Genomic DNA, 19,244 nt, shown 5'->3' on the forward strand with positions numbered 1-19,244 from the left:
TAGACGAAGCTGGTGCTCCTCTGCGGGAGGGTTGAGGAGTTGTTGCCCAGGAGGAAGTGCTGGGGGCGGCCTGAGATGTCACGGCGCTATCTGAGGCGGCCCTCCTGTAGGGAGGTCTCTTAGACGACGCAGGTCTGGGGACGTTGGCCTCCTTCCTCTTTGACACTTTCTCCATCAGGCTCTCCAGTTCTTTCAATGGGAATAGCGACTCACCCCACAAGGGAAGGCTACGTACGGCCCGGGCTTCTCTGTCTGGGATCCTCCTAGATACCTTGGCCAGGACCGTGTCTCGTTTACAGAGGACCCAGTTGGCCGTAAGGGCGAGCGCCTGATACGAGAGAAACTTAAGTGTCTTCCCCCCGGAGGTGAGAAGGTCCGTCAGGAGGCTTTGCTGTTCAGGATCTTCGGGGTCGACGGAGGCTTGGACGTTTAACTAACGTGGAGGCCCACCAGTCCAGCCATGAGGAGACGTTGACTAGGTCCCGCGACATCTCCTCCATCATGGCGGCCTCCGTAGGAGAGAAGCAAACTGGGGCTGAAGAGGCCCTTTCGTCTGAGCCGCCCTGTCCTAGGACGTCCAAGGCCGGGTCCACTCTACAGGGGCCTGGGCGACGCCCTTCCGGAATGTACACTTTACCCTGCGATTTGAGGCCCTGGAGCAGTTTCGAGGCACTCTGGGACTTGGGGGCCTCTGCATTGCTGGCCACCAAGTTGTCTATGTACTCCTGCCCTAGTACCAGGTCTGGGGCAAGAGGAAGGGCCAGGGAAGACTTCGGAAGGGCGGCGTGATGAGTAATCCTCAGGAGGCTTGACCTCCAGGAATCACCCCTCGGAGCCGAGGGTTCCGTAATCCCATGCTGCCTTCTGATGAGTCCCACTACTCTTCTATAGGCGGAGTCCTCCGACGGGGAAGCTTCTCCTCCGTCAGCCAAGGCTTCGGCCTCGAGTGGGGGCGCTGGGTTGCTGGCCAGGCAGACCGGCCGTCTAGCCCTTGGGTCCAGGGGGGCAGTCCTGTACCGGTAGTGAGCTCCATAAGTGGGTGGATCCCGCGGCAAGGCGGGTACCGCCGGCTCAGTGAGGGCCCTCGGTTGCCCTAAGGCTCTGGAAGCGGAGGTCACGGTCCCGGTGGGCTGACCCGACAACGGGAACCGTTCCTTCCTACTCGATGGCCGCACCAGCTGGGCTGGTTCGGCCAGGCTGCCTGCTAAGAAGCGCGTTTCCCCCCGCTGGGCGGGGTGAACCGGAGGCCTCGAGGACTTATACCTCTTCGAGAGGTCTTTTCTGCGTGCCTGATCGCGCGGTTCTAGGCTGTGCATAGAGGGTGGCAGCCTAGTCGCACGTTCGCTGGACCGATGGTCTGCTGAATGAAGTGTCTTGGACTCCCCCGAAGGCACGTAGACCCAGGCGCCCCCGGGAGAAACACTTCTCTTATACTTACGAGACTGGGAGCGGGAGCGCTTTCTGCTAACTCGCGACCTTGACCTAGAGCGGGAATGTTCGCTCTCGGACAGCTCCCTTCGCCTGCGACGCTTCACCCTGACTTCCTCCTCGGAAGACGAATCCACTTCCGACGAGTGCGACGACGCCACGTTTATCGCGTAACGGCTGTTTGCGTGATCCGCGGGGGATTTCTCCCGACGCTGGGTGCCCGAGATCGAGGGCTGGAGAAAATCCTCGGGAACCGCCGTGGAGATCGTCGGAAAAGAGTCCAACCATTCCATGCTAGGGAGCCAGGGGTCCAGGGTCACGTCCATTCTCAGCGGCGACCTCCCTGGCGTCTTCGGTAGCTTCCATCCGAAGGCATCGCTACTCGGATGGCGAACTTTAGTTTGGCTGTCCCCTGGCGGGGGAGAGCCCGACGCACCGGCCCACGAGGGCGGCGGGGACTCTGAGACTACAACACTGCCCCATAAGGGATCTTCAGAGGACGCGTGGCCCCCCATCACAAGGCCTGACTCACCCGAAGCACTACCGGGCCCTTCGTTAGACCTAGAGGGGCCCGCCCTTGGTTCTTCCCTCGCACTGGGTTCCCTGGTAAGAATGCCTTGACCTTCCACAACACTAGAGACTTCTTGCCCTCTCCTCTGCGAAGGAGACGGAGAAGCCGAGGCTTCGTCAGACCGATCACTGGCCGACGGTAACGAAGATACGACACTAATCTTCCTGGGGGAACGCTTCGAAGATTTCTTCTTTTTAGTACCGTAGCGTACCCACTGAATATCGTCCCAACCTACGCACTCCGGACACGTGTCCGCGGAGGAGCAAACTTTCCCCCTACACGAGGAACAAAGGGAGTGAGGATCTACCTCTGGCTTTGAGAGGAAAGCCCCACACGACTTTCCGGCTCTAGGCCCAGGGCAACGGCGAGCGTGATCCATCGTTCGCACACGAATAGTACAACACTAAGTGAGCTATTAAGTACACTGGGGATACACACAGGGTGAACGCACGGTAACACTTGAGAAGAACGCACTGCGAAAAAACACAAGTCCCCACGCTGGGAACACGTGGAACACTAAATGCGCACAAAGGATCGAGAGAGACGAGAGCGAGCTGTGAACTGCTCGCGACCAAGGAACTTAATGAGGAGAATGACCCAGAGAGGCAGTGACCTGCCCTAATCCTGCCCTCGGGGCGCATTCCTTGGCAGCGGGGGTAGGCCTATGTAGAGAACGGAGTAGGGGGGTAACGGCGTGAAAACCTTGGTCGAAAGAGAGAGATCACAAGTGACTCCAAAGAAAGTAGTTCTCGGTAAGTATTTGTGTTGGAACAAATAAATTGTTTATCATGAACAAGCTCTGTATGTCAGCCTGAAACTTCTTTGCTGACAAACCATATGTTTTTCAAACATCTCTGGAGCGAGTCACTATATCCTCCATGTTCTGTCATTAGTAGTTGACAATGTCTTTGAGGAGAACAATAACCTTGTAAAGACATGGGACGCAATTATCTTCCAGATCTATTTTAATATTTTTATTGCTCTTAAGATACTTTATACTTTTTTAATAATACTTCTCAAATGAAGTTTATAAATTTCCTTATTTCCTTTCCTCATTGGGCTATTTTCCCTGTTGGAGTCCTTGGCCTTGTAACATCCTGCTTTTCCAAATAGGGTTGTAGCTTAGCTAGTAAAATAATAATAATAATAATAATAATAATAATAACAATAAAGATAATGATAATGATAATAATAAAAATAATAATAATTAATAAATGATAATAGATAATAATAATAATAACAATAATAATAATAATAATAATAATAATAATAATAATAATAATAACAGGAGGAATAAGGGCTTGTTAAACTTCTCATGAAGGGACTTCCAAAATAAAATAAGCTTATAACACTACATCTATAAAGCTCCCAAATATTCAATAAATTTCCGTTTCATCGATATTTGAGTCTGATCATGATAGGTATACATACGAGGCTTACGACAAGATAAAAGTAGCGAGTACGACCGAAATAGTATTTCTTTGCTTGTTTGTCTGGTAAATACAAAATGAACCTTTTCATTAGTTTCCCATTACTGTACCTGTCCTAATCTCTTTTCCATTTAGTACTTTTAAGGTAAATTATCAAAGGAATAACTGAATACTTCATAAAAACCTCTTCAAGTATTCCTAGTAGCATCAAACTCAAGTTTTCCATAGTCACGAACAGGTGTCTTATGTACTTACCTTTCTCTTTAAGTCAAATCCAAGGAATATAAAAGCTCCCTGAAGACCATTAAAGAATGTGAAGAAATACCATAAGATAGGAATGTCTGCAAAGGCACCTAAAACTCCTAAGAGCCAGGTCAGACCTTGAATTACTCCCAACTTGGCGTATAACACAAGGCGTACGCGATCTTTTCGAGCTCGGTGAGCCTGCAAATTGAAGGAACTTATTTACATGTTTTTTATATTTATTGTTCCTATGCTTTCAATTTTGTATTACCTAATGCAAATTATCAAGTATTTATACCAGTTCTAAAAATTACTTTGATATTCAACTGCAGTAGTTACTAAAGAATATACAAGATCTAAGTCATGAAACTTTGTTTACCAAAGATTTCTTATTGAGAAAATATGGAGCTTCTGTATAATATATTATCTTTAAGTCTGTCATGCATGGAAAGAATCTCAGTCCAATAAATGTCCTTTTTTTTAAACTTTATTGAGCATTATCAATGTAAAATTTTAAAATGCAGCTTAATGTCCTGCCTAATTACAAGGCTACCGTAATCAAAGTCCTGCTCTAAATAGAAGAAACATTGATTTCATCACATTTTAGCAGGTTTGATTCTGAATAACAGAACATTTAACCACCTTAGCTAAAATACAGTATAGATAAAAATCTTCACAAAGAACTCAGTCAGTACACTAATGTAGTTGTCAAATAGTAGGATGAGAGTTCCTTTAAGACTAGGACATTACCCAAAAGTCAAAAATGATATTTTCATAATAAAATAAATTTTTGAATATACTTACCCGCTGGTTATATAAAAGAGCTGAAGTCCCTGACGCCAGGGCAGAAAATTCAAATCTCGCGCTATCGAAGATACGCCAGGTGTACCAACCGCACCCTAGCGGTAGAACAGGTGGAACTACACACCAACTCCAGTTCTTCCATGCCTCATAGCCATACCATAGGTAGTCTCTAGAGGGGAGGAGGGAGGGTGTTAAATTTATATAACCAGCGGGTAAGTATATTCAAAAATTTATTTTATTATGAAAATATCATTTTTAAATATAAAACTTACCCGCTGGTTATATAAAAGAGCTGATTGACACCCCTTGGTGGCGGGTCAGAGACAGCTACATACAGAAAATTCACTTAAGGGTTACATACAATAAACTTAAGCAGTTCTCACCTGATAAGGAAGCTGACAGCAATGATACTCTGCCTCATTTCGTCCGCTATCCTTAAGAGATCCAGTAATCCACTCGGGCTGAAAAACTCTAGGAGCTGTCAAACGGTACAAACACCTATAACATGACAGGACCTCAACCAATACCCTTGTTCCGGGTGCACTCAAGGAACAAAATGACCACCTAGCCAAATCAAAGATTGCGGAAGACTGACGCCCAATCTCCACAAACAACCATAAAAAAACGAGTTCCAAGAGATAGAAAAGGGGTATTAGGAAAAAAGGGAACGTAGTGGTAGATCATTCACCTACTATCGCATTAGCAGCTATAAAAGGACCCAACGTAAAAAGGTCCTCATAGCGAGTCTGAACATTCTTCAAATAATGGGATGCAAAAACAGACTTACTTCTCCAAAATGTTGTATCCATCAGACTTTGCAGAGAACGGTTCTGTTTAAAGGCCACTGAAGTCGCTACCGCTCTGACTTCATGTGTCTTGACTTTGAGGAGCCTCTGATCCGACTCATCACACTGAGCATGAGCTTCTCGAATCAACAATCTAACGAAAAAAGACAAGGCATTCTTGGACATGGGCATCGAGGGTTTCCGAACTGCACACCACAGAGCGTCTGAGTTACCTCTCAGATTCTTAGTTCTGTCCACATAACAACGTAGAGCTCTAACTGGACAGAGAACCCTTTCCAATTCATCGCCAGCCAAATCCGAAAGGTTAGAAATCTCGAAGGATTTGGGCCATGGTCGAGAAGGGTTTTCGTTCTTGGCCAGAAACCCCAGTTGCAAAGAACAAATGGCTTTCCCATTCCGAAAACCAATGTTCTTGCTTAAAGCGTGAACTTCACTAACTCTTTTCGCAGTGGCGAGGGTAACTAGAAAAAGGGTTTTCAAGGTTAAGTCCTTAAATGAAGCCGAGTGTAAAGGCTCAAATCTGTCACTCATGAGAAATTTAAGGACAACATCCAAATTCCAGGCGATGGGAGCCGTTTGAATCATCTTGGTCGTATCAAAAGACCTAAGTAAATCTCGTAGATCCTTATTATCAGAAAGGTCTAGGTTCCTGTGTCGAAAAACCGTCGCTAACATACTCCTGTAACCTTTAATAGTTGATGACGAGAAGTTATGCTTAGTTTTAAGGTCCAAGAAAAAATCTGCTATTTGGGAAAGCGATGTACTGGAAGAGGAAATCGCGTTAGTTCTACACCATTCCCTGAACAACTCCCACTTGGACTGATACACCTTGATGGTTGAAGACCTTCTTGCCCTTGCAATTGCCTTGGCTGCCTTCTTCGAAAATCCTCTAGCTCTAGCGAGTTTTTCGATAGTCTGAAGGCAGTCAGACGTAGAGCTCGGAGGTTTTGATGATTTCGGGCCAAGTGAGGTTGTCTGAGAAGATCGGGTCTCATGGGAAGGCTTCTCGGGACATCCACCATCCATTCCAGTACCTCTGGAAACCAGCTTCTTGACGGCCAGAACGGAGCTATCAGAGTCATTCTGGTCTCCTCGTGTGAAACGAACTTCTGAATCACTTTGTAAAGGATCTTGAACGGAGGAAAGGCATAAACCTCCATGTGTGACCAGTTCATCAGAAAAGTGTCTATGTGAAAAGCTTCGGGATCTGGAACCGGAGAGCAATAACACTCTAGTCGTTTGGTCTTCGCGGTGGCAAAGAGATCCACGAGAGGTCGACCCCATAACCGCCACAGACTCTTGCAGATGTCCGGGTGCAGAATCCATTCTGTGGAGAGAACCTGACCTTTCCTGCTGAGTCTGTCTGCGCTCACATTGTTGACTCCCTGGATGAACCGCGTCAAAAGAGTCACCTTCCTTTCCTCCGCCCAGATGAGGAGCAGTCTTGCAATCTCGAACAGAGGCCAAGAGTGGGTCCCGCCTTGTTTCGCAATATAGGCCAGAGCTGTCGTGTTGTCCGAATTGACTTGGACTACCTTGCCCCTGATCTGCTTTTCGAAGTCGATGAGAGCCAGATGAATAGCTAAAAGCTCTTTTTGATTGATGTGGAGAGAGGTTTGCTCTACCGTCCAAGTCCCCGAAAGTTCCTGCTTCTCTAGAGTGGCTCCCCACCCCGAGTTGGAGGCGTCGCAACACAACACGAGGTTTGGGTTCCTCTGAAGTAAAGACAAGCCTTCTTTCAGTCTGGGCTCGTTGTTCCACCATTGAAGATGAGACTTGATGGAAGTCGAGATGGGAATGCAATCCCTGTCGAGGCTGTCCCCTTTCTTCCAATGGCGGTTGAGATGAAACTGAAGAGGATGCAAGAACAACTTCCCCAGGGTCACGAACTTCTCTAACGACGAGAGAGTCCCCAGAAGGCTCATCCAATCTCTGACGGAGCAAAGATCTCTCTTCAGGAACGTTTGTACTTTTAGGAGGGCTGCTTGGATTCTCACCGACGACGGAAAAGCCCGAAAACTCCGACTGTGAATCTCCATCCCCAAATAAAGAATCTCCTGGGATGGAATGAGTTGTGATTTTTTCGAGCTCACCAGGAGACCCAGTTCTCTGGAGAGATCCAAAGTCATCTTGAGGTCCTTCAAACAACAATCGGCTGAGGAGGCTCTTATCAGCCAATCGTCCAGATACAGAGAGGCCCTGATTCCCCTCGAATGCAGCATGCTTGCCACGTTCAGCATGATCTTGGTGAACAATAGAGGAGCCGTGCAAAGTCCGAAACAAAGAGCCCTGAACTGGAAGACCTTGTTTCCGTCCATGAACCTCAGATAACGTCTGCAGCTGGGATGAATCGGAAGGTGGAAATAGGCATCCTGAAGATCTAAAGAGACCATCCAATCATCCTTCCTCACAGCTGCCAGAACTGTTTTCTGAGTCTCCATGGTGAACGTCGAGTTTTGGACGTAACCATTGAGCACACTTACGTCCAGAACCGGTCTCCACCCCCCGGAACTCTTGGGTACTAGAAAAAGGCGGTTGTAAAACCCCGGAGACGTAACATCTTGCACTTCCTCTATTGCTCGTTTCTCTAATAAAAGAGACATCTGTAGAAGCATGGCTTGTTTCTTGGGACCCTCTCTGTATTTGGGCGAAAGATCCACTGGATCTGTGACTAAAGGAGGATTGGTCAGGAAGGGGATCTTGTAGCCTTCCTTTAACACCTGGACGGACCAGGGGTCCGCTCCATTCCTCTCCCAAGCCTCCCAAAAGTGAGTCAACCTGGCCCCCACTGCTGTCTGAAGGAGAGGGCAGTCAGACTTTACCTCGGCCGGACTTGCCCCCTCTGCCTCTAGGTTTCCTTCCTTCTGGTTTAAAAGAGCCTCTCCCAGAGGGCTTCCCACGAAAGGACTGAGGACGAAACCCAGAAGAAGATTCCTTAGGTTTTCGAGAGGAGAAAGACGGAGGCAAAACTTTCCTAGTCGAATGAGTAACTAAGTCATGTGTGGCCTTCTGAGTGAGAGCAGTAGCCACCTCGCCCACTAATTCCTGAGGAAATAAAGAATTAGACAAAGGTGCGAAAAGAAGGCCTGTCTTCTGATAGGGAGACACTCCTGCGGAGAGGAAGGAGCACATCGTGGCCCTTTTCTTGAGAATTCCAGCTGTAAACAAGGCAGCAAGTTCGTTGGAGCCATCTCTCACACCTTTGTCCAAGCAGGACATCAAATGAACCAAACCACTAGTGTCCGTTTCCGTCATATCAGAGACCCTCTTACTCAAAGCCCCCAAAGCCCAGTCCAAAAAATTAAAAACTTCGAAGGCCCTGAAAAGACCTTTAAGCAAATGGTCGAACTCTGGAATGGACCACCAAATCTTCGTCTTCCTTAAGGCAAGACGACGAGAAGCATCTACCAAACTTGAAAAATCCCCTTGGGCAGACGAAGGAAAACTCAAGCCCAACACTTCACCAGTCTCATACCACACACTAGATTTAGAGGCTAACCTAGCGGGAGGAAAGGCAAAGGCCGTCTTGCCAAAAGCTTTCTTGGAGTCCAACCAAGAACCCATTAACTTCAAGGCCCGCTTAGAAGATCGAGAAAGAACCATCTTGGTGTAAACTGGAACCTTAGTAGCTTTACCTAAGATGAATTCAGAAGGCGGAGAACGAGGGGCCACAGGGGTAAAAGAATCCGGGAAAATTCCAGTCAAAATAAGCATAAACTTGCGAAGGTCCACAGCATGCTGATAATGCTTCTCCTCCTCATTCTCAGAGACTTCCTCAATAGGATTATCCTCATCCGACTTTTCCTCTGGTTCGTCTTCTGGCAGTGCAGCAACAGCTGCAGCCTGAACCGAAGGAACAACGTCTGGATGGGACTGCCTGTCAAGGCCAACATCTGAGTCAATTTGGTGGGGAGAAGTAGAAGTAGATTGATGCGAAACACGGACATGTAGACGATCATCCTCAACCAACAACTGCTTAGACCGCTTAGAATTCAACTGTTGTTGAACAGAAGAACGCTTGAAATCAGAAGGTAACTGTTGAAGATCGCCGCGAGGTCGCGTAAAGTCCGAGGACTGTTGCTGCGAGCGATCAAAGGAGTCAGGATGTCGCCGCTGTAAACCAATGTTTTGACGCGCCGCGTCCAAAAGTTGTTGCCGCGGGCGATCCACTACTTCAAATTGTTGCCGCGTCTCGTCCACTTGTCGACGCCGACGCTCTTCCCCGCGACCAGAAAACGCAAACTGGTCAACCAAAACTCTCTGACGCGACTCATCAAAATCAACCTGGCGTTGAACACTGTGAATGGGAGACCGTCTAAGTGATAACTCGTCAAGGCCATATACCATCGAACGTTTGTGCGATAACTGGTCTGACATCGAACGCCCAGACACAACGCCAACACTTGGTTGATAAGAATCCATCAACGAAGAGAGTTGTTCCTTCATAGACAAAAGCGCAGTCCATTTCGGATCAACAGAACTCCTAGAAGGAAGATTCGCACTAATGTCACCACGCATTTCAGGGGAAGAAAGCCAATCCGATGGAAGAGGAGGTGCATGAATAGTTACAAGGTCCGAATCGGAAGGAATCATATCCGCACGAACACGGTGATCTGAACGTTTGGCCGGAGTGCAAGCGCTGGGAGAACGGAAACGTTCCGGTGAACCCCACGAACTACATCCTGGCCGCACAGGCGATTCCCGACGCTGTGTGTTTTGACGCGCCGCGTCCAAATCAACATGGGAGCGTTTAAGCGGTCTCGACGCTCGCCGCCAGATCTCACTCCCCGACCCTTCATCGGAAGACGGGGATAACGTATGAACCTCACCTTTCCTACGATGAGGGTGAACGACCTGAGCTACGGCAACAGGAACGTTCGAGGGGACGTCTGCACGATTGATGATGCTTCTCGTTCCCTTAAGCCGTTCGACATTACTTCTCCCATGGGTTCGAGAGCTCGAAAGAGGTCTAAGGCTAGGTGAACGACAAGATCGTGCCGACGCACCCTCCGCAACACTAAACACATTATCAACACTTGTCACAACACCGAGAGAGTCACGATTCTTCGGTACCACATCAGACACTCGAGTCGACGCACCTTCCGCAACACTAACCACATTATCAACACTTGTCACAACACCGAGAGAGTCACGATTCTTCGGTACCACATCAGATACTGAAACACTTTCCACAGTTCCGATAGGATCACGGTTTTTCAATACCTTTAACTCTGAAAAGATAGTATTTCTATCGGCTGCTAAGGACTCAACTTTCTCACCAAGAGACAAAATAGCAGTAAACATGTCCTTCATAGTAGGTTCCTGATCTACCACCACAGGGGAAGGAACAGGATTAGGAACAGGTAAATTAGGTAAGGTTCTATCCACAGATCGGGAAGAACTACGCCTAAGTCTATCTCTCTCTAATCTCCTAACATAACGATCGTAAGTACCAAAATCATCATTAGTTAAGGAAAGACACTCATTACACCTATCATCTAATGAACAAAATTTACCCCTACATTTTACACAAATAGAATGAGGATCAATAGATCCCTTAGGAAGTCGTGTACGACAACCCTCACTAACACACCTACGCTGAGCAGGGGAGGAGTCGGCCATTTTAAAGTTAACGTGAGAGACCGACAAGCAAAAAGTAAGGGAAAAAAACAATAAAGAAAATCTCAAACAAAAAGATTTCAAGATAAGAACCAAGGAAAATTAATCAACGATAGCTTAAACTCAAAAAAGAACGTTGTACATCACCAAACAACTTCCCAAGAGAGTAAAAACACGAGAGCGAACTTCTGTATGTCAGTCAGCTATGACGGCAGAGAGAAGAACTGGAGTTGGTGTGTAGTTCCACCTGTTCTACCGCTAGGGTGCGGTTGGTACACCTGGCGTATCTTCGATAGCGCGAGATTTGAATTTTCTGCCCTGGCGTCAGGGACTTCAGCTCTTTTATATAACCAGCGGGTAAGTTTTATATTTAAAACTCTTGTATTTACCACAGTATCAAAATCTATGTCAATAAAAATCCTGTAAGATAACAGTAATAAGTATCTTTTTTTAAACAGTTTTTCCATTAAATATGGTATAATCAACAACAGTTATGAAAGACAAATTTCCGAACTCACCTGCGGGTGTAACTTTCCAAGTTTATGGCTGCCTTTTGCTCCTTTGTCCTCTGATGGTGTCTGCGATTTTTTAACACTCTGAGATCGCGTACCAGCATAACTCGCAGCCTTGGCTTGCTTGCAGATGCAACAAATTGTCACAAAGTACAGCACCATGTTTTCTATGATGATAGCTCCTACGGGCATGACAAAAAATAATATAAGGCCATAACGATTGTTTATCCAGCAATAATCTGTGCCATACTCTGGTCTATAGTCAGCAACAATATCAACATTGTCGAAGACCAGAGCAATTAGTACAACCAAAGCAGGGACACCCCAGGCATATAGGGAGTAACAGATGTAGGTTTTCCGGCTGTTCAGATCACCTCTGTACAACTGACTTCTAAACGTACGACAGACATCCACGCTCATGACATTCATCCAACAGAAAGATGCCATCCAGAAATAATGAAGAATAGCAGAAAGCGAGACACACAGCTCGTGATACCATGTTGCTCCTATCCCGGTCAGAAACAGAATATGAGCTATGAAGAGGCAGCATGCCAAAGAAAATAGATTCTTTCCAGGTAGATTCCTGAAACGAGGAACCAGCATATAAATACATATATGGAAAGCTAAAGAAACAATGGAGATCACCATCACGATGAGTGTCAGTAATTTATGAGCATCAGAAAATTTTAACAAATAGTGATGATTCTCGTTACAAATCAGTATGTGGGAGATGTTGACGACTTCATAAGAACCCACATCATATATTTTCTTTGATGTATTCATAAAAACAGATCCATTTTCTCTGGCCAGGTAGCCTTGCAGAAGAATCTTTGGGCAACTGTTGTCCAGGAAAGAGGAATTTCTTAACTTTTCAAAGACCGTTTCATCTCGAACACACTGGCCATTTTCAAGTTTGAAAAGGTAACCACATAATATTTTCTGGCACTTCATATGGATTGGATCCCAAAGTTCATTTTCATTGTTGCAGTCTTTGCTACTGAAGTCCATTAAAACAGAAAATACTGGAATCATCCCTCGGTGATTTGCTCTCCTGTTAGAGTAATCAAAATTATCTGGGGGATTAAAACACTTGAGATTGCTTGAAGACACGTTGACAAAATTACATCGGGCACAGTGTGGGTTTTTATAATATGTTTCCCGACCCTCGTCATTCTTGAAGGTCACAAGGTGAGAATACCGTTGACACTTTTCTCTGTCGAGATGATCAGGCCATGCAGGGTCACAATGCCGTACCTATAATGATAACAAAATCCCTAGTTCACTTTACTAATAATGGTAATAAGGAGTACGGAGTGCTTCCAAGAGACAGCATGGTCTACAATAGTCTTTTTATACGGTTTATTTCAAGGAATTCTATGAGCATGACACAATATTTTATTTATTAATAAACAGAATTTAACCCCATACTGTTTACATGCAAGGATAAAACCACTGATACAATACTGTACTTTTAAGAGGTAAGCAGCCAAGAACATTATTATATCACCTCATCATCTTGTGATCCTATCCATCCCTATTTGTGCAAACCATCAAGCAAATCCTTTTATTTGCCAATTACAATAATTGACAGTTATGGTGAACTTCATATAGCTTTGAAACACTTCAATTGAAATATTTTAGTACAGTACCAGTTTACTTTTGAAAATGTCAATTACAGAACTCAAGTTATTGATTACCTGTTCCTTACAATTTCCTTTGCCAATTCGATTTTCTGGACACGTGCTTTTCGGAAACATGCACAGGCGACCTCCATAGTTTAGGGCAAATTCAGTTTTGTTTTCAAATTCTTCAACCTGTGTAATGTAATAAGAATATTATATGAGAAGTGTTCAAAATATGGCAAATAACCATTTTTATTCAAAGTGAGAATATTTATTAATAACAAAGAATCAGTTATAAAATCATGAAAAAAATTATGTTAAAATTTATCTCTGCCCGAAATGGTTGAGTTTTAAATTTGTTCCCCAGATCTTAATTAGAAAAATTCCCATACTAAATTTAAAATACTCACAGAGATATCTATGAATAAATGTGTACAGTATTTGATAATTGGAAAAATTTTAAAGTGACTTATTCCAATATTTTACGAGTATAAATTTCTACAAAAAAAAAAAAAAAAAAAAAATCTATTGGCTAAATAGGCCGATCAAACAATTGCTGATCTAACTTCTAGTTTAATCGGGCTACGCATCAAAAAATTTCAAACAAACATTCTCTTACAAATGTGACATTTGTGAATTAGAACTTATGTACTTTACGGCTATAATTTACAAATTTTATTCCTTCAATATATTCAAAATATAAAATATACTTAAAATGAGGAAATGTAAAAGATGTCCTAATGAAGTATATAGAGAAGATAGAGATTTATCTAAACTATAAATCTTTAGATTCTGGTTCAAATTTTGCAATCTTTAATGAAAGTATTGATTTGAATTTATGAGGCAAGGCTCAAGCACTTGGGCCAGGTAGGCCATTCAGCACTGGGTTAAAGTTAGAAGAAGTTGGACAGCAATATGGAAGAAAAGAAACGGAATGGAAATAAAGTAGAAGGCTAGAAAGTGGATGCTACTAGGGACCAAAGGGATGATGCAAAGATTCTTTGGTTATGCTTACAGTGCAGTGCATGAAAAGCACTAACAGCAATAATACCCTGCGAGAAGACTAGAATGTTAACAGTGTGATTCCTCTGCTTACTGCATCAAAGCCTTCACTTTAGATTTACGACTAATGGTTAACTCCTTTGACATTGCATGCTTCTTGAAAGCATTTGATAAGTACTCACTGACCATAAAGTTTTCCAAACATGAAATAAATATATACAGTGCAGATATCTATGGTTATCTTAGGATACGTCCCTGATTATACACGATATTTACGGAAATATTATACAGTGGGAAGCAGCCGAAGGGAACTTCCATCAGGACGACATGGCCATCTCACCCAAAAATAGATTTTTCCTACGTCAAAATCTCTTTAAATGAACTACGTAATAGATAATCATAAATTCAAAATAGACTAATTTATTAATTAAAAATTAAATCCAGATTTCTACATCAACAGAAATCTATCATGAAAATGAGAAGACAGAAGATGGCTTTCTAAATATATGAAAAATAATAAAGCACTATGTAGCCTTTGTTTATTGCAGCCAGTTATCCCCATGAAAAAAAAAAGTGCAGCATCTAAGAGAAGATTTTAAAGTATATGATTTCCAGAATCCATACCTCAAGCGAGCAGTAATATCTGTTCTGGTACACCTTATGTTTTTTGTCTGCGCGAGATCTGTAGGTATAACGCTCCCATCGACGCTGACCAGGAAAATAGAGCGCCTCTGACATAAATTCTTCCATAGTAAAGTCCTTTTTTATCTGAAACAATAAGGCTAGGATCAGTTAACGTCTGTATCAATAAGAGCCGAAATACTGTACAGTACTTAGTGCATAGCAGTTAAAGATGTCATAAACATAATGCACTAGTGTTTGTTACGTAAGTTGATTTTTTATTTATCTAATTATTTAACCATGTATTACTTTCTTTACTTGACTGTCCTATTCTCAGTGTATTTATTGATTTCCCCTCACGAATATTCAGTTCTGTGGACAAACAACTTGTAAGTACAGTACAGTACATGCCTTTAGTGCTTGCCCCGTATGAATACAACAAATACAGTCGTTTCTAGTCCACTGTAGGACAAAGGGCTCAGATATATCCTCAAGTCATGTATGGGATTCGGCCATTTTCATCACAACGCTGGCCACTGCGGATTGGTGATGGTGAGAGACTTTAGTGTGATCACTCACAGCAAACCCACCTAGTATGGGTGGCCCTGACTAGTACAGCTTTGCTGGTCATGGCGATACACAAAACCTTTCACCACGTTAATGTAACCCCACACTCAGAAAGGGCCCGTTTGAACACTTCATATCAAATAAAAATTAATCATAATAATATAACACAAAAATGTGCAAGATGCTATAAGCCCAAGGGCTCCAACAGATAGAAATAGCCCAGTGAGGATAGGAAAGACGGAAACAAATAAACTATAAGAGAAGAATAAACAACAAAAATAAAATATTTCCAGAACAGTAACAACATTAAATTAGATCTTTCATAAATAAACTTTAAAAACAAGAGGAAGAGAAATAAGATATAACAGTATGCCCAAATTTAAATTGCTAATCCAAAACAGTGGAAGGCCATGGTACCAATGGCTATGGCACTACCCAAGACCCTAACAGAGAACAGAATTCCGTGGTGTTTTGGTATGCGATCTCATTTATGGCGTGATCTGAGAAATTATTCTTTTGCTTTTGTATGCGATCTCAATATTTTTAATAGGTAAAATACAACAAGAATAATAGAAAATCTAATGGTTCTTGCTACGCCGTGCGCTCGCTTCGCTCGTGAAGAAATAAAAAGTTCCGTATGCACTGCAAGCGGCAATGTTGAGCTGCTCACTCGAGCCTCAATGATTGATTATTATTTGTTAGATAATTATTCGCAATACATTGTATTTTAGAAAATCTAATGGTCATTGCTTCGCCGTGAAGTGAAGTGAGATCGTATACCAAAACAACACCCACATTCTTACACCATTAGGCCTACCTGTCCCGTAACACAGTTGATAGTAACATTCCACTGGTGCAGATTGGTTGCATCGTTGTTGCAAACGGCGCAATGGAAGTTGACATAAGTTATGTTTGTGTCTTTGGAAGTTACTGGTAGATCCAAAACATAACTGTAAGCAGACTCAGACACCTTGAGAAAAATAAAAACAAAATAAAAATCTATTAGTTATGTTAAATTTAGACATACAGTACATTGTTTGGATCTGAGATCAAACCAGAACCCATGTATTATTATTATTATTATTATTATTATTATTATTATAATTGCTTGTTAAGCTACAACCCTAGTTGGAAACGCGGGATGGTATCAGCCCGAGGGCCCCAACAAGGAAAATAGCCCAGCGAGGAAAGGAAATAGGGAAACTACAAGAACTATAAAACAAATTATTCTTAAAAACAGTAACAATTCAAAAAGAGGGAAAAGATACAGACAAAGAAGAAGATTTTAAGAACATTAACAACAGTAATAGAAATCGTTCATATATAAACTATTACAGTAATCCATTTTATAAAGCTGAAGATGATACGCTAAAAATAGAAAATTATTTTTTATGAAACAATGGTGGATTTGTGTGTGTGTGTGTGTGTAAGAGAAAACTGGCGTAAAAGCAAATTTCATCAAGCGCTAATTGAAAACAGGTTGGAAGAGCCAACGAGAAGATAAAGATCTCCAGACAATCCTTTAATTCCTTTACAATAAAGGAAAACAAAATTATTGAATTAAGAGGTCGTATTCTTGTTCTACCGCACAGGATCAGATAAACTCAGAGTGTGGAAATCTGGGACGAGTCTTCGCGGAGGGTGAAAAGTGAAGACGACTTTAACAGATTGTGATAGTTTTTATTTTAGCAAATTCTTGTAGTTTTTATTTTAGTAAATTCTTGTAGTTTGTATTTTAGTAAATTCTTGTAGTTTGTATTTTAGTAAATTCTTGTGGTTTTTATTTTAGTAAATTCTGTAGTTTGTATTTTATTAAATTCTTGTAGTTTGTATTTTATCAAATTCTTGTAGTTTGTATTTTATCAAATTCTTGTAGTTTTTATTTTTGTAAATTCTTATAGTTTTTACTTTATTAAATTCTTGAAAGTATTAATTAGAATTTAGAGTAAAACAATTGAGAATTTGAAAAAATAAGATTAAAGAGAATTTTAGGCAAAACAGAGGAATTTCAAGTGAATAAAATACTATTTCAAGTAAAATTAAAAGAATTTAAAGTAATCTAAAAATTATATCAAGTAAACTAAGGAGAATCTCAAGTAATGAATTCAAGTAAAATTTCATGTACATTAAAAAATAATTTCAAGCAAACTAAGGATAATTTCAAGTAAATTAAAGAGAATTTTAAGTTACATTAAAAAGAATTTCGAGTAAATTAAAGATAATATCAAGTAAATTAAAAATATATGGTAATTTAAAGGGAATTTCAAGTGAGATCAAGAGATTTCCCACAAACGAATGTAAAAGAGAAAAAGTTTTTAAAATGTCGAGAGTACAGTAAGCAAAAAAAAGTAAAGGGAACCAGTAGCATAATGTATAAGAGGAAAATGCCAAACCAAGTAAGAAATTCTTTGCAACATCTTAGTCAAAAAATAATACTTTTACATCATCTCCTCCTCTGCCTATTAACGCAAAGGGCCTCGGTCAGATTTCTCCAGTCATAAACTGACTAAATCCATTAAACGATTCAATGGCTAAATTCATCAAAGGATAGTTTTACAAGACACTAAAAATAATTTGAACTATTTAAGTATGAACAGGGCCTTCGTAATTAAGCAAATTTCTTAAAAATTGCAGCATTGGTTAGCTTATTAGCTAAGCACAAACTCAAGTCCTCTTACTTATTGGGAAATTATGTAATCAAGGAGCTATTGTGAATTTTATCAATTCCTATTATATCTGTTTCTGAGGTGATCTAAGTTATCGCTGCATCAGTTTAGTTAAAAATATTGATACTGTGAGAGAGAGAGAGAGAGAGAGAGAGAGAGAGAGAGAGAGAGAGAGAGAGAGAGAGAGAGAGAGAGAGAGAGAGAGAGTCCACACCAAACAAAGGAATATACTACATAAAGGTGCATATGTAAATCTTACCTGTTGCCGACATAACGACTCAACTGTTTTATCTTCATAGTCCGCCATGCACGACTCGACCATAAGAATTCCGATTGTACTCTGAAATCAACATGAATATGATAATTATCATATTATTATTATTATTAATAATTGCTAAGCTACAACCCTAGTTGGAAAAGAAGATGATATATGCACAAGGGCTCCCTCAGGGATATTAGCCCAGTGAGGAAAGGAAACAAGGTAAAAAAAAAAATTAAGAACGGTAACATTAAAATAAATTTCTCATATATTAACTATAAAAACTTTAACAAAAGAAGTACAATTAAACCAATGGCTTCTCCACCACTACTATATAATAGCAATAATGATAATCTACTCACAATTGTCTGCATCTTCCTACATGAGTAGCGGGAACTGCCTTCCTCTCTCCCGTCTCCCCAATCAGCTTGGGCCTTGTCGCGACAGCAGTCCCCGAAACGAACACATTCATTGTCGCATTGACAAAGCCTAAAAAAAGAACTCTTAAGTTATAGATTAATTGTATCCATTGTGATAGGTCAATATATGTCAATACAAATCCGATGGGATTTCTGAACAAGATACCAATTCCCTACAAAGGCAAAAGCAGTGATGATATTAAAGGATATCAAATACGCTTCTTTATTTTGGATTTTTCCACTATTAATATCGCAAGCCAAGCTGCAACCATAATTTGAAAAGAAGAATGCTACAAGACGAAGGGCCAGAACTGGTAAATTGGGCCACCACAGGTAAGAAACAGGGAAGTAAAGAACTATACTCAACGCAGCGAAAAATGGCCAATATGGGATGGCACCTGGTTTTAAACTGATTCTCCGACTGGTGCCACATCTCAGATAACTGACTTCCCTTCTTTCTCCAACCCCACTCCACCTCCTTATCTGATGTCTGTCTTTTTTACCTCTTTCTCTGTTTCTATATAAATTGGCGCATTTAAGAAATTGTATTTGAATTTGTTCTAACTTTCGTTCCACACCACCATTGTGTTAAAATTCAAGGCAGGGTTTTTGTAAAAGGGTTTCCCCTCATCCTACCCATGGCATTCAACCAGAGGCCCTCCCATATGCATGTAG

The 19,244-nt window shown here is 42.1% G+C and overlaps 1 protein-coding gene across 4 annotated transcripts in view; it reads right to left on the reverse strand.

The window, feature by feature from the left end:
• LOC137641657 (uncharacterized) overlaps positions 1–19,244 on the reverse strand; it is an 83,002-nt gene that overhangs the window by 26,448 nt on the left and 37,310 nt on the right. For 2 of the 4 annotated variants that reach the window (XM_068374412.1, XM_068374411.1), the window contains exons 3-9: positions 18,513–18,639; positions 18,151–18,231; positions 16,043–16,195; positions 14,662–14,805; positions 13,111–13,227; positions 11,420–12,667; positions 3,685–3,873 (exon numbers count right to left, since the gene is read on the reverse strand). In XM_068374412.1, coding sequence (XP_068230513.1) covers positions 3,685–3,873; positions 11,420–12,667; positions 13,111–13,227; positions 14,662–14,805; positions 16,043–16,195; positions 18,151–18,231; positions 18,513–18,639 — 2,059 coding nt within the window. Of the gene's footprint in view, positions 1–3,684; positions 3,874–11,419; positions 12,668–13,110; positions 13,228–14,661; positions 14,806–16,042; positions 16,196–16,560; positions 16,639–16,810; positions 16,832–18,150; positions 18,232–18,512; positions 18,640–19,244 lie in introns of those variants that run through there. The other 2 variants (XM_068374414.1, XM_068374413.1) reach the window with 2 other exon arrangements.

This window comes from Palaemon carinicauda, chromosome 5, assembly GCF_036898095.1.
Source record: "Palaemon carinicauda isolate YSFRI2023 chromosome 5, ASM3689809v2, whole genome shotgun sequence".
NCBI classification, from domain to species: Eukaryota; Metazoa; Arthropoda; class Malacostraca; order Decapoda; family Palaemonidae; genus Palaemon; species Palaemon carinicauda.